The sequence below is a fragment of the Embiotoca jacksoni genome, unplaced genomic scaffold (assembly GCF_022577435.1).
Source record: "Embiotoca jacksoni isolate LCO1_2020_lvr unplaced genomic scaffold, fEmbJac1.0.p SCAF_34, whole genome shotgun sequence".
NCBI lineage: Eukaryota > Metazoa > Chordata > Actinopteri > Embiotocidae > Embiotoca > Embiotoca jacksoni.
This window is the reverse complement of record NW_027185386.1, coordinates 1038038-1050727: the sequence shown is the minus strand read 5'-3', so window position 1 is coordinate 1050727 and position 12690 is coordinate 1038038. Positions and strand designations below refer to the sequence as shown.

At 43.1% G+C, this 12690-nt stretch overlaps 2 protein-coding genes across 3 annotated transcripts; one reads left to right on the top strand and one right to left on the bottom strand.

Moving 5' to 3' along the window:
- Positions 1 to 445: 445 nt before the first annotated feature.
- On the bottom strand, positions 446 to 5688 carry ccdc47 (coiled-coil domain containing 47). 2 transcript variants are annotated; one of them, XM_069165290.1, is made up of 13 exons: positions 5595 to 5688; positions 4244 to 4546; positions 4062 to 4163; positions 3341 to 3515; positions 3084 to 3205; positions 2916 to 2981; positions 2687 to 2788; positions 2493 to 2603; positions 2307 to 2392; positions 2159 to 2217; positions 1948 to 2057; positions 1670 to 1837; positions 446 to 1085 (listed from the first exon to the last, which is right to left on the bottom strand). In XM_069165290.1, the coding sequence occupies exons 2-13, from the start codon at positions 4532 to 4534 to the stop codon at positions 1005 to 1007; spliced, it is 1473 nt and encodes a 490-aa protein (XP_069021391.1). In that variant the 5' UTR covers positions 4535 to 4546; positions 5595 to 5688; the 3' UTR covers positions 446 to 1004. The 2 variants fall into 2 exon arrangements, with proteins under 2 accessions (XP_069021391.1, XP_069021390.1); XM_069165289.1 differs by having other exon boundaries at positions 4244 to 4603; positions 5595 to 5683.
- Positions 5689 to 6228: 540 nt separating this feature from the next.
- dcaf7 (ddb1 and cul4 associated factor 7) lies at positions 6229 to 10313 on the top strand. Its single transcript, XM_069165288.1, has 7 exons — positions 6229 to 6622; positions 7546 to 7704; positions 7809 to 7920; positions 8008 to 8126; positions 8212 to 8421; positions 8524 to 8641; positions 9106 to 10313. Exons 1-7 carry the CDS (start codon positions 6485 to 6487, stop codon positions 9276 to 9278), a joined length of 1029 nt encoding a protein of 342 aa, XP_069021389.1. The 5' UTR covers positions 6229 to 6484; the 3' UTR covers positions 9279 to 10313.
- Positions 10314 to 12690: the final 2377 nt, after the last annotated feature.

Here is a 12690-nt window from a genome sequence, read left to right as displayed (position 1 = left end):
TGGTGGCAGGGTCCAGACTGCAGTTGTGGTTTTGTTTTTAAAGGATTGCATAACTTAAAAGAATATGAATATAAATATAAATATATATATATATATATATATATCCTCATATTTCTTAGTTGGAATCAGAAGTTTGATTATTGTAAAAAAAAAATCTTCTGGCCAGACAGGATTACTGTATCTATCTATTTCAGCGTAGCAGGAGACGACCTCACTGATGTAACTGAATCTAGTTGGGAGACTGCTGACACAATCTACAAGTTAAATTTAGCATTAAGCCCCCCCCCCCTCTTCTGCTGCCTGTTTTGAGCCTCATTCTTTCATCTAACTCGCATCAAGAGGTCCATATCAATTTCCATGTCGTACACAACTATTTTACGACCCCCCAGCCAACATTTCTAAGCACCCTTCACTAACTGTGATCGCTTGAAATTAAAAACAAACATTTTTCCAACAGACTCCAGTGCATTTTATTATTTTTTTGCTCAGATCATGATAAGAAACAGCCTGCAAGAAACCAGTCTCATCGAAGATATAAATTAAAATTTCACTGAGAGCATCATTTAAGATTATATTAATACCAACGTATTTCATGTGAAACCATAGCAATGCTTTCATTCTTTTAAAAAAAAAATGTGGATCAGTACCACAGAATAGTGTTGTTGTTTTTTCCCAGCAAATGAAGTTTAAAAAAAAAAGGTCACTGAGCGACGACGACAGACCTGTGATTCATTCAGAGGAAAAACAAATCTTGGCGTGAAAAGTGGTAACAGATTCGATAGTGAAAAATTCACAGAGTCACTGAGATTGAGCCACGTCATATGAAAGCAGGCGGTGACGCGAACGGAGAAGCCCGACACGCCCGGAGGTGCAGGATGTCTGTTTTGGATCTGTGAGCGACGGTGAGCCAAACTGTGGTGAGACGCGCTGGAGAACCGTCTGAGCTGAGCACTGATTTGACCCGTGCTTGTATCCCTGTCCCCGTTTTCTTTTTATTCTTCCTTTTACATTGCTTTCACTTTGATCTGCTTCATCTTCATCTGCTTCTTCTCGATCTTCTTCTGCTCGCGCCGCTGGGCCGCTTCCTGAAAAAACAGAGGGAACATGAGTTTTATTTGAAAAAGAATAATTTTGCTGATTTTGCTTTCTTGTTAAATATGTGGTGAGACGACAGCTGGTTGAATTAGCTTTGCATAAAGACCGGAAACACTCGATTTAATTTGATTTAAATGGCACTGAATCACAACATACTGTTTTATAGTAAATAAGTAATGTGTCTCTGTCAAAAGGTAACAAAGTCTGCTTGTAAGCACAATGTCGGCTCACTAATTAACATATTAAATCACATATTAGTTTATCTGTCAAAAAAAAAAAAAAACAGAATTGAATTGAAGCTTTTGGGGGATTTATGTTCCAGACAACGTCTTGGCCAGAAGCAGTTGCTAGGCAACCAACAGAGATTCCCAATTATTTCCCCCAAGCCAGAGAAAAATACTCAGTTAAACCACAGCACGCCATTTTTTGTGTGTGCAGATTTCGACATACAAGACAAGACCGATTGGTGGGTTTTGTTACCTTGGCTACCGAGCTAGCAGCTTCTCTAACTCTCAGGTAAAAAAACACTTAAGTGCATTTGTATTTTATTTTGTAGGGATTTTGCGTGTCCGACCTCCAGACGACGTTGTCTCTCGGGGTCCTCCTCGTTCATGATCCTCTCCTTCTCGGCTCTCTTCTTCTCCTCCCGGCGAGTCTGAGCCGCCTCCTGACGCTGAGCGTGAGTCTGCTTCAGGAAGTTCTCCTCCACACGGGCCCGGTTTCTGTCAGCTTTCTGTTTGCCCTAAACATTCAGGGAGGAATTAAACAAACAATAAAAAAAAAGAGCTTTATTTCCAACGCTCATATTTCAGGACATCAGTGTCGGGGTCATGAAGGGGTCACTGTCTTCACCTCTCTGTTGAGACGGAGCTTCTTGACTTTATCGATGCTGTAGATCACCATGTTCATGAGAGGAAGCAGAGCGTCCATGTCTTTGGGAGACGTGTTGCCCATGCCAGGCACTGCACACAGGAAAAAAACAACAACAAATCAATTTACATAAAACCACATAAAATAACATCATAGTCCGGATTTCCAGGACAGCATGAGAAGAAACGCTCACCACTAAATGTAAACAGCAGCGTCTTCTTGGTCTCAGGCAGCTTTAAAGGCTGACCCTCCCTGAAAAACAACAAGAACTATTAGCATCACAAATAAATAACAAAACTTTTAAATAAGAGCGAGAAAAAAAAAAAGAAAGGAATACTTACTCTTGCATAACTTTTGGACCAGAAAATTGGTCCGAGAAATGGATGGACTCGATCTTGTCTGCATGGTTGGTGATATAATGTACCATCTAAAGATATAGTTTTAAAAAGAAACCAAAAGCGGAAAATGTAACGAGGTTAAAGACAGGAAGAAGACAATAATGGATAATAATGTACGTGAGGCTTCACCTTGTTGTCCATCACCCCATCCGTGACCTCGCCCATCTCGCTAAGAATAGCCAGCGAGTCCGGGAGCCCGAACTTGGCCCCGGACTTCGGCTTGTCACCGCAGAACTCACTCTGATGAAAAACAAACTCGTCAACCCGTTGTTAGAGCATTAAAACCGGCACATTAATGAGTCTACAAATCGAAGGACACTCACCAAGTCCTGCATCTCCTTCTGCAGCCGGGCCATCGCCTTCTTGGTGCCCACAGCAAACACAAACGTATCCATGTCGTCGTCATTCAGAGTCACTTTGATTTGCTGCAAACAAACACACACACACGCGCACAAACAGGTGGGTAAAGACGGTGGATGTACCGGACCACTCGTAGAGGAGCAGCCTCCAAAACCAACCCGGTCCAAACCGCCCAACACGACCGATACGCACCACTTGGTCACAGGTGGGCCTCATCATCCTGGCCAGGACGTTGAGCAGGTCCTGCCTCTTCAGGAACTACAACAACCAACGAAATACATCATGAAGAAGGATACAAACTGTGACCGACAACACACACACACACACACACCTATGTGTCACAACGCAGCGAGCCGGTACCTTCAGCTGGATCAGCATTCCTTCACAGCACACGCGTCCGGAGCACCACAGGTTGTAGATGTGTTCGTTCTCCTGGTTCAGCTTCCCCGTGCTCACTGCGTCTTTACTGGTGCCATCATCTCCTACACATCCATATAGTTAAACACAAAGTCTCCCTTGAGCTGACTTTTACCATTTTTCACCATCACAGTGGTGAAGAAAAAGAAGAAAGCACACAAAGTAACTGCTGTTTATATACCGGAGACGGAAAAACTCACCGACGAGTGCGAAGTTGCTCTCGAGAAGCTCTCTGTGTGAGTTGAACCAGGCCTGAGCCAGGCGGCTGTTTTTGTTCTTGCCGATGATGTAGTTCATGATGTAGGCCAGCAGGCCCGTCACCATCAGGATCTCCATGTAGTAACTCTCCCAGCTGTTCTGAAGGTGCGCTGGAACCTGCAGAGGAAGCAGATGTCAGCGTTGTTTAAAACCAACAAACTCATCAAATAATCTCGATGTTGACAACTCTGATTTGTTTTTGTAGAAAACTGAGACCATGTTTAACACCATGATACTGATGGATTAACTATGAAAGTCTGAACTTTTTGCACCACTTTGTACTTGTGTAAACACTGACACCAATATATCTAAAATAAGTTAATATCAGCCAACCTGGATGGTTTATTTATCCATCAGTGTGACTGAAACAGTTCAGTTGCCATCGATGAGCTTCCATGACAACACTTTGCGTAAATTACCTGAAAGGCCTTTTAGCAACAACATTTATTACCAGCAACAAAATAGTGGAGAAGTTTTACTGCTTTCATTTCTTCTGCGGCTGCAAACGACACGGCAACACATGAAATAAGAATCAAAGCGCCGCGTGGTTTAAACAACAATCTCCTTTTTACAGGCTGCAGAAATCGTGTGCACGTTCGTAAGGCTTCACAAATCGCACTCAGCAGGAGACGACATGCCAGACGTGCAATAATCCCAGATTACCGTGTGGATGATCAGGGGGTCCTTCATGGAGTGGCCCGTCTTCTCCATGTCTCCAATCCCCTCAAACTCCTCCTGGTCATATTTGCTGTAAATGTCTTGATCCTGAGATAACATGGAGTTGAATTAGTTTAGCTGAAGATTCAGCGCATGTTAATATAATGCTGAAATATGAAGCTATGAACCTGCGTCTCCGAGTCCTCAAAACCATCCTGTCCGTCCTCCAGCTCCACGGTGGCTTCGTCCTCGTCTTCGTCCTCTTCGGGCTGCGAGGACGGAGAGACGCGCGGCGGCGGGGCGGTCTCCGCCTCGGCCGCCTGATCGTCGTTCATGTCCTCAAACTCGGCGAAGTCGTTGTCGTCGAAGTCGGCGAGGTCCTCCCCGTCGTCGAAGTCGTCGTTGTAACGTCCCCTGGAGACGGGGAGGACCAGCAGGAGCAGCAGAGACGGTATCAGGAGGACGTAGGCGCTCCACATGGTGGGTCGGACCTGCGTTACAGCAGAGGGGAAGAGCGATGACGGGAAATAAGAGTGTCGACAGACGGCCTGCAAAAAGGAGAGAAATTTAAATACTAGTTATGTACTTCAACTGCAAAATAAAACTTCAGGAGATATTTTTAAGCAAATTCATCACAACATACAGACAAAAAAGTATTTTACAAACTTCTAAAAAAACTGGAAGTGAAAGAATTCAAATCAGTTTTCATGGAGGACACGAGAGAGCTGTTCTTGTATTAGTTGTCAGTTCGTTGAATCTGAGGTGTTTTGACAAATATTCAAGTCAAACCAAAGTAAACAGGAAGATGTTTGTAGCACGATCAGCTGGTGTCGAGTTACAGAAGTTTAAACACTGAACCAGGAGACACACGGCCTATAACCCTAATACTATATTATATATAATATATATATATATATATATATTATATATAATATAGTATTATAGTAACCAGAAAATTCATCCCCCCCCCCTCCCCCCGTATTCATGTGACGTCCCAAAGAGGAAATGATCCCACGGGACGGAGACGAACTAGAAAACAGTGACGACGGAAGAAGAGCCGGAGATGTTCCCGTTGAACGGTGTTCATCAGCTGATTGAACGGTGTTCTTCAGCTGGTTGAACGGTGTTCATCAGCTGATTGAACGGTGTTCTTCCGTTTCTGTTCATCAGCTGAAGTGACGCTCGTGTGATGACGTCATCGGAACCGTGAACGTGAAGCTGTCGCGAACTTAAAGCCCATCTTTTGAAGCAGCATTTGACTCCAAACTCAGAACTTTAAGTGAAGACATGTGAAGGATTAAATAGATTAAATAGATTAAATAGATTAAATAGAAATCCGACTCATCTCACTCACTTACTCATTAGCTGTTAGCAAATCTGGCATTAGCATGCTAACTCAGGCTAACTAGCATGGCACCTTCTTTTTGCCAGTAAACGAACCGAGTCGGAACACAAGCAGCCATTTGTCTCTTTAACACGACTCGGAGAACTCGTTCCTCCTGGAGGAACCAGTTCCTGCGGGAGGAACGAGCAGCATACCTGGACGAGATGTGAGACGAGCGGGACAGATCGGAGCCGGACTGTCCTTGTGGTCGATGTTACGCCTGAAGTAGAGGAAGGACCTTTCAAAACAAAAGTATCGCAACCGGATGTGTCAAAAAACAACAACCGTGTGTACGTTTCTGAAAGTTTTATTTTGAAAGATAAGTACCGGAAGTAATGGTATAGCTTCCTTTAGGTTATTGGTGTTTGGCGGGTTGGTGCACCCCCAGCGGCCACATCGCGTAACTACAACGGTCTGTTTTAGTATCGCATTGATAGTTATTATTATTAAAATAAATTATGAAACTAAATTAAATATTCACTCAAAATACAAGTTTTTTGTTAGATTGAAAATTTAATTAAATAAGTACAAGTGAAAATACATTTCTGTAAATGTGTAGTTGTGCAAATGTTTCTGAAAATCTGATTTATGACTTCAGATCTTTTACAGAAAATAAATCTGAAGTCATAAGAAGCAGAAATGAGAATAATGAGAATAATGGGACTTTATCATGCTTCAAACGTTATTATTTTATTTATTAATGGAAATATCTATTTGTAGTAAAACGTAAACCGGTTTCCTGTAAAAAAAAACAAAAAAAACATCACTTTTATTTTGAAAACAACAACCGGAAGTTGGTTGCATTCTGACTAACTTGAGTTTTTTTTAGGTCGCAGCGAGCAATGCTACTCTTTGTTAAGAAAAGTGATGATAAATGTTGGTCTGAAGGCAGATTTGCGTAGTTAAGTGTTGTTTATCTCCGACCAGCTGCTTCCGGTCGCCGCCGGTTGGAGGAGAGCGAGACGGTCGCGCGCCGGACCACTTATTTCATAGTTAGCTAACGTTAGCCTGTTAGCTGGAGGGACAACAGCTGCCGCTCGGGAGGATGTCGCTTCACGGCAAAAGAAAAGAAATCTACAAGTACGAGGCGCCGTGGACGGTGTACGCGATGAACTGGAGCGTCCGTCCCGACAAACGCTTCCGGCTGGCGCTCGGCAGCTTCGTGGAGGAATACAACAACAAGGTGCGTCGCGTTCAGCGGCTAACGTTAAACAACGGCGGCTGTTAGCATCGGCGCTAACGCTAGCTGCTAGCCGAGGCAGTAAATCACGTTTCGTGTCGAGTTATAAATCAGCTGGAGGTACAGCATGACGTCATCTTTCTGAGTAACTGTTCAGCGAGGCGGATTTTGTTTGTGTCCTGATCGAGTCCGGATATTAATCACCTGTAAATACTTCTATTTCTGACTGACGTCATCTGTTCGTTCTGAATCAAATGATCAATTAATCGGGTTTTATTTGTGAAGCACTTTTAATACGAATATAATGTAACGCACTGTTTACAAACAAACAAACAAACAAACAAAACAGTACACACAGGACCCCCCCCCCCCCCCCTCCCATCTCCTCCCCCCACGCGCAAAGCAAGAAATGCTTGTTATTGATCAAAATAAACGATAATAAAAGAACAGAGAAACTCAGGAAACTAAAGGATGCCTCACTGGGTTTTTCTTTTTCCTTTTGTTATAATTAAAACACCAGTATCAGAAGACCTGAAGGTTCATACGGTGAATAATACAGACAAATACGAGGATTTAAAATAATCTACTCTGAAGCTGACAGGTTGTCGTTGGAGGAAGTTAAAAATGGATGTAATGTGTTTTCTCTTTCTGGTCGTGGTCAAAACAGACACGGCAGAGTTATAAAGCAATGGGAGCGTTTTTTATATTCTTTATTAAGGAAGTCCAGAAAGCCGAGCATTGTAATAATAAATCCTACAGGGAATAATAGCGTGCAGGACTGTCTCTGTTTTGGATTTATTTTTTCAACGTGAGGCTCAAAACTTAAGATCAGAGTCGAAGATGACTGCCAAGTTTTTCCCTTTGAGATTCTCTCTAACCCTAACCCTTCAGCACTTCAGACTCAGAGGTTGTTTTCTCCTGCTCAGGTCCAGCTGGTGGGTCTGGAGGAGGAGAGCTCAGAGTTCGTCTGCAGGAACACGTTTGACCATCCTTACCCCACCACCAAGATCATGTGGATCCCAGACACCAAGGGGGTTTACCCAGACCTGCTGGCCACCAGCGGGGACTACCTGCGCATCTGGAGGGTACGACACTTCACGTTATGGGAGGAGCAACACGCCATTTAAAAAGGAGAAAAATGATGATCACCTCCTCACTTGTCTGATTCCTTCCTGCGTTTGTCTCACAGGTGAGCGACACAGAAACACGCCTCGAGTGTTTGCTGAACAACAACAAGAACTCCGACTTCTGCGCTCCCCTCACCTCCTTCGACTGGAACGAAGTTGATCCCAATCTGCTGGGTAAGAAATCCAACATCCGACGAAACAGTTGGGAAACACTAAAGTGGTTTTGGCATCTGAAATCGTATTTTTTGTTGTTTCCTGCAGGCACTTCCAGCATCGACACCACCTGCACCATCTGGGGGTTGGAGACCGGTCAGGTGTTGGGACGTGTTAACCTGGTGTCCGGACACGTGAAGACTCAGCTGATCGCTCACGACAAAGAGGTCCGTGAGTGCGCGCTGAAAAACAAACCAACAACGAAGCTTTTTGGGGTCGTGTAAAATATTGGATCCTTCTGTGTCTGTGCAGGTGTACGACATCGCGTTCAGCCGCGCGGGAGGCGGCAGAGACATGTTCGCCTCCGTGGGAGCCGACGGATCCGTCCGCATGTTCGACCTCCGACACCTGGAGCACAGCACCATCATCTACGAAGACCCCCAGCACCACCCGCTGCTCCGCCTCTGCTGGAACAAACAGGACCCCAACTACCTGGCCACGATGGCCATGGACGGCATGGAGGTCAGGGTCCAACACTTGTTGGTATTAAGACCGAAACAGTCGACAGAAGCCCGAAAATGTTAGAATAATATATTTTTATATATCACCAAAAACCTTTTTCAGGTGGTGATCCTGGATGTACGCGTGCCGTGCACTCCGGTGGCTCGGCTGAACAACCATCGCGCCTGCGTGAACGGCATCGCCTGGGCTCCTCACTCCTCGTGTCACATCTGCACTGCAGGTAAGAAGGGAGTCTTACCTCCAGTGTTTCCCTCTGATTGGGACCCCCGGCCCCCCTGAAAGAAACACGTGTCTCAGTCAAAACTTAGTATACATCTGGACCCTGTGTGAAACTGGAGGGCTTTTAATTTGAAAAGTTCCCTGCAGTGTAACTCTTTCAGTGACAGATACTCGCTTTTAACTCATATTTATGTTATTTACAGAATTCATGAGCTCCTGTTTCTTTCCAGTTCGACATCAGTGGTTTGTCACAGTAGAAATACTTCATGCCAGCGACTGATTGGCTGAAAGCGAGTGCGTTGTGCTTGAGCGAAAACATTGACCTCCTTCAGCTGCAACGAGGAGGCTTCACCTTTTTTCAATGCAGCTCTAAAAAATCAGGCCGACGGCGGTTCTCCATCTTTTATTGTCGCCCGCTGCTCCCGTCTCTGTTAACGTCCTTTTGTTTCCGTCCTCGTCCCCCAGCCGACGACCACCAGGCCCTGATCTGGGACATCCAGCAGATGCCCCGCGCCATCGAGGACCCCATCCTGGCCTACACGGCCGAGGGCGAGATCAACAACGTGCAGTGGGCGTCCACGCAGCCCGACTGGATCGCCATCTGCTACAACAACTGCCTGGAGATCCTGCGCGTTTAAAAAAAAAAAAAAAGCCACATTTCAGATCCGGGACTTTTTTTCAGTCCTCATCCCGTCCGCTGTCTTGAGACGAGGGATGAGGCCACGAGTGAACTTTTTTGGAGTATCGCATACCTACTCCACAATAATCTGGTTTACATTTTGTTTTTTCTTTACTCCACTTGTTCTTCTATTAAACGTGTTTAAAACTCTTATTTATTTTTCGCTCACACGGTAGAGTTCAGCGGCGGCGCTTTGAGCTCTTGAGATTTTTATACTTCTTGGTGTGATTTCAGCCAGCTGTGAGACTATCACGAAGGGTTTCGATGTCGTGCATTTCATCCGTTTAATTTAAAGGCTGATACGAACCGCTGGCAGAAGATGACCTCTCTTTAATACGTAGGACTGTCGTAGCCTTCTCGTGGATGCATACCGTATTATTGATGATTCAAGGATCAATATATTATAGTCTTGTTTTACCCTCGTGGCGATTTAAGCTGTTTAAATCTGTGGAACGGGTGCGTGTCCAGTATCCTCTCTGCAGACGAGCTCAAACTTTGTGACCTGAGCGACGTTTTAAAAATTTGTAAAATAAGTTGAGAGGGAGTCACGTGGTCTCTGCGGTGCTGTCCCGTCACCATATGGTGTGTTTTAGTTTGGCTGGCGTGTGCAGCGACACTCAGAACCTACCAGAGCAATGTTGTTCAGCCTTTTAGCTCCTCAATTATCCTCTTCTTCTTCTTCTTCTTCTTCTTCTTCTTTTTATTTGTAGAAGATTGTGCTTGGAAAGCTGCATTTTTTTTCTTTATAAAGAGTGAGTTGTGAAATGGCAGGAAACAACTTTCTGACCGTGTCCTTTTGTCTGCCTCTCTTTTCGGTTGTTTTCCAAGAACTAATTAAAGGGTCGTGTCCTTGTAGCATGCCATTTACAAGGCAAAATGTACATACATATAAATATATCAAACTCAAGACAATGTGTTCATGTTGTAGCTTTTTTCATAAAGTTTATTATTGAATTTGCTCTAATAAATTGTACCGTCATGTCTTAGAAACCAACTGAGCGTAGTATTGATTTATTTCATTAAGTTTTAATGTGGTTTTAAAGATCACGTCAATCCACCTTCACCTGCAGGGTCTTTACCTTCTCATGAGATCTGAAGCTCCGCCCCCTGCAGGTAAGTTTGTATGTGGATTCCCAGCAGCCGCATGCAGATGTTTGCAGATGTTCGGCCAGAACGACACATTCAATTTTCACTTCTCTTATTACCAGAAATGTAAAGATAACAGTTTTTTTTATTCCACGTCCCTGGTATGGGTTCAAATCATTATTTAGTGGTGGAAGAACTCAGATCGGCTACTTCAGTGGAACCACTGATACACGTACAACATCCTGCATGCAAAAGTATGGAAATTTAAAAGTTGGTTAAAGTATCTTGAAAATTGTCTCTTGGAATTGATGGACTTTAAATGCAAAATGTTTTCTGTTGTCGTCCAAGTGTAGAGGTCAAGTTCAGGTCAGCTCACCTCAGCAGGCTCGCAAGATCAAATTTAATAAAAAAGGAAAGAAGGGAAACTTCTTTGTGTTAAATTTTCTATATTCCTCTTAATTCTTTCATTTTGGTGAAATATTGAATAATTTACCTTTTTGGGGGCCTAAAACAGTTATTTGAATGAAACTAAGAAAATTACTTGTTTAATCCTTAAGAATATTTCATAAAGTTGTTTTTTTTTATATTTATAAAATCCTCAAAGTAACAAACTATCAGATAAATGTGGAGGACTAAAAACAGCAATATAACAGTGAAGTGGAAGCAGTGTGAAATGGAAATGCTGAAAGTACAAGTACTTAAAAAATGGTACTTTTCAACTTTGCTTGGTACAAAGTAGGTGTCTGGTTGAGTTCACTTAACACCATCAAGCACAACACATACAGCACATTCAGGTTTACTCTACGTATTCAGGACGCATTTCATTGCACTTTTCAATACTGTATATACAGTTTGTACAAACAGTGGTGCTTGGCTGCATAAATCTGACCTCAAACATCATCAGATTTTCACAGAAGTCCTACAAGTAAAACCCAGTTAAACAAATTAGACCAATATGTTGTACTTGGTCGTTTATTTACGAAGGAAAATAAATACCCGAGTGTCAGAAGTTTGTGAAGCTTTGCTATCAGTATCTGGTGAGACCTCTTGACTTGTGGAAAGTCCTGTACAACTCCGGGATGTTTGTGGTTTCCTCACATGACGTCTTCTCTTCAGATCCTTCCACAACACTCCTATCGGATTCATGTCAGGACACACTTTCTCTTGAGAGTCAGTTTGCTGACAGATGTTCTCACATTTTCCTTCAGAAGTTATTGATCCGTCACCGACTCTGGTCCAGATGCAGAAAAAAACCATTCCCGAACCATGATACTTCCCCCACCATGCCTTGCAGATGGTAAAAGGTTCTTATGTTGGACTGACTGGCATTTTTTCCAAAAGTAAGGCTCCTCATTGAAACTAAAAGGTTTATATTTGGGTTGAAACATTTTTCCAGGAGCTTTCTGGCTCCTCCAGGTGATCTTCAGCAAACTGCAGACGGACAGAAATCTTCTTGACCTTGGAAGACTTTTCCACACTTTGCTCTTGTAGTGATCTTTGTCGGTCGCCCAACTTTTGGATGAAGGGTAATAGGTTGAGAATTTCCTCCGTTTGTAAGCTGACTGGATCAGTGAAGTCCAAACTCTTTAACAGATGGGTTTGTAAACTTTTCCAGCCCGATGAGAATCAACAAATCTTTTTCTGACCTCCTCATGAAATCTCCTTTCTTCCTGCCATGATCCACAAACATGAGTTCATGAAGCGCAGACTTTGGTTCTTTTTAACCAAACAGATCGCTCGCTCACACCTTGCTTTATTGCTTTTATTGCTTTTTTATTGCTTTTCTATTATTATATTATTATTAAAAAAATTTCCCCTCGGGGATTAATAAAGCAACTACCTAACCTAACCTAACCTAACCTGACTGTCGTCCCGCTGATTAGAAACACCTGACTCTAATTTCACTGCTAATCCCAGATCCCCCATAAATAAATGACCAAGTGTGTTATTTTTGTCAAATATGTTTAATTTGAGTTCTCTCCTTGTACATTTGTGTGAAAATTCTCCACAAACTTTTGAGCGATGTCTTATGTGATCGTTGTGCTCTGTTTATGATGTTTATATCTGCTGGTGCAACTGCTATTTCAGTGCCTTGAGTGGAAAATAAAAAAGATGTTGGACTCTCATAGTAACTCTGTGGTCTGTCTTTAATCTAAAAAAAATAAAATAAAAAAACCCAGATAAATAACAGGAAATTGTGCTTCAAGAAACATTATACAGAATTATAAATGCTTAAAAAGTCCTTACATTCACCTTGTGGTTGGAACTGTGAAATCATACCTGCG

Coding starts and splice junctions, on each gene's coding strand:
- ccdc47 (XM_069165290.1), bottom strand. CDS start 4,534: ATGTGGAGCGCCTACGTCCTCCTGATACCGTCTCTGCTGCTCCTGCTG. Junction 3,516..4,061: donor ACCCCCTGATCATCCACACG/GTAATCTGGGAT, acceptor CTTCCTCTGCAG/GTTCCAGCGCACCTTCAGAA. Junction 1,086..1,669: donor AGAGACAACGTCGTCTGGAG/GTCGGACACGCA, acceptor CTGTTTTTTCAG/GAAGCGGCCCAGCGGCGCGA.
- dcaf7 (XM_069165288.1), top strand. CDS start 6,485: ATGTCGCTTCACGGCAAAAGAAAAGAAATCTACAAGTACGAGGCGCCG. Junction 7,921..8,007: donor AGTTGATCCCAATCTGCTGG/GTAAGAAATCCA, acceptor TGTTTCCTGCAG/GCACTTCCAGCATCGACACC. Junction 8,642..9,105: donor GTGTCACATCTGCACTGCAG/GTAAGAAGGGAG, acceptor CTCGTCCCCCAG/CCGACGACCACCAGGCCCTG.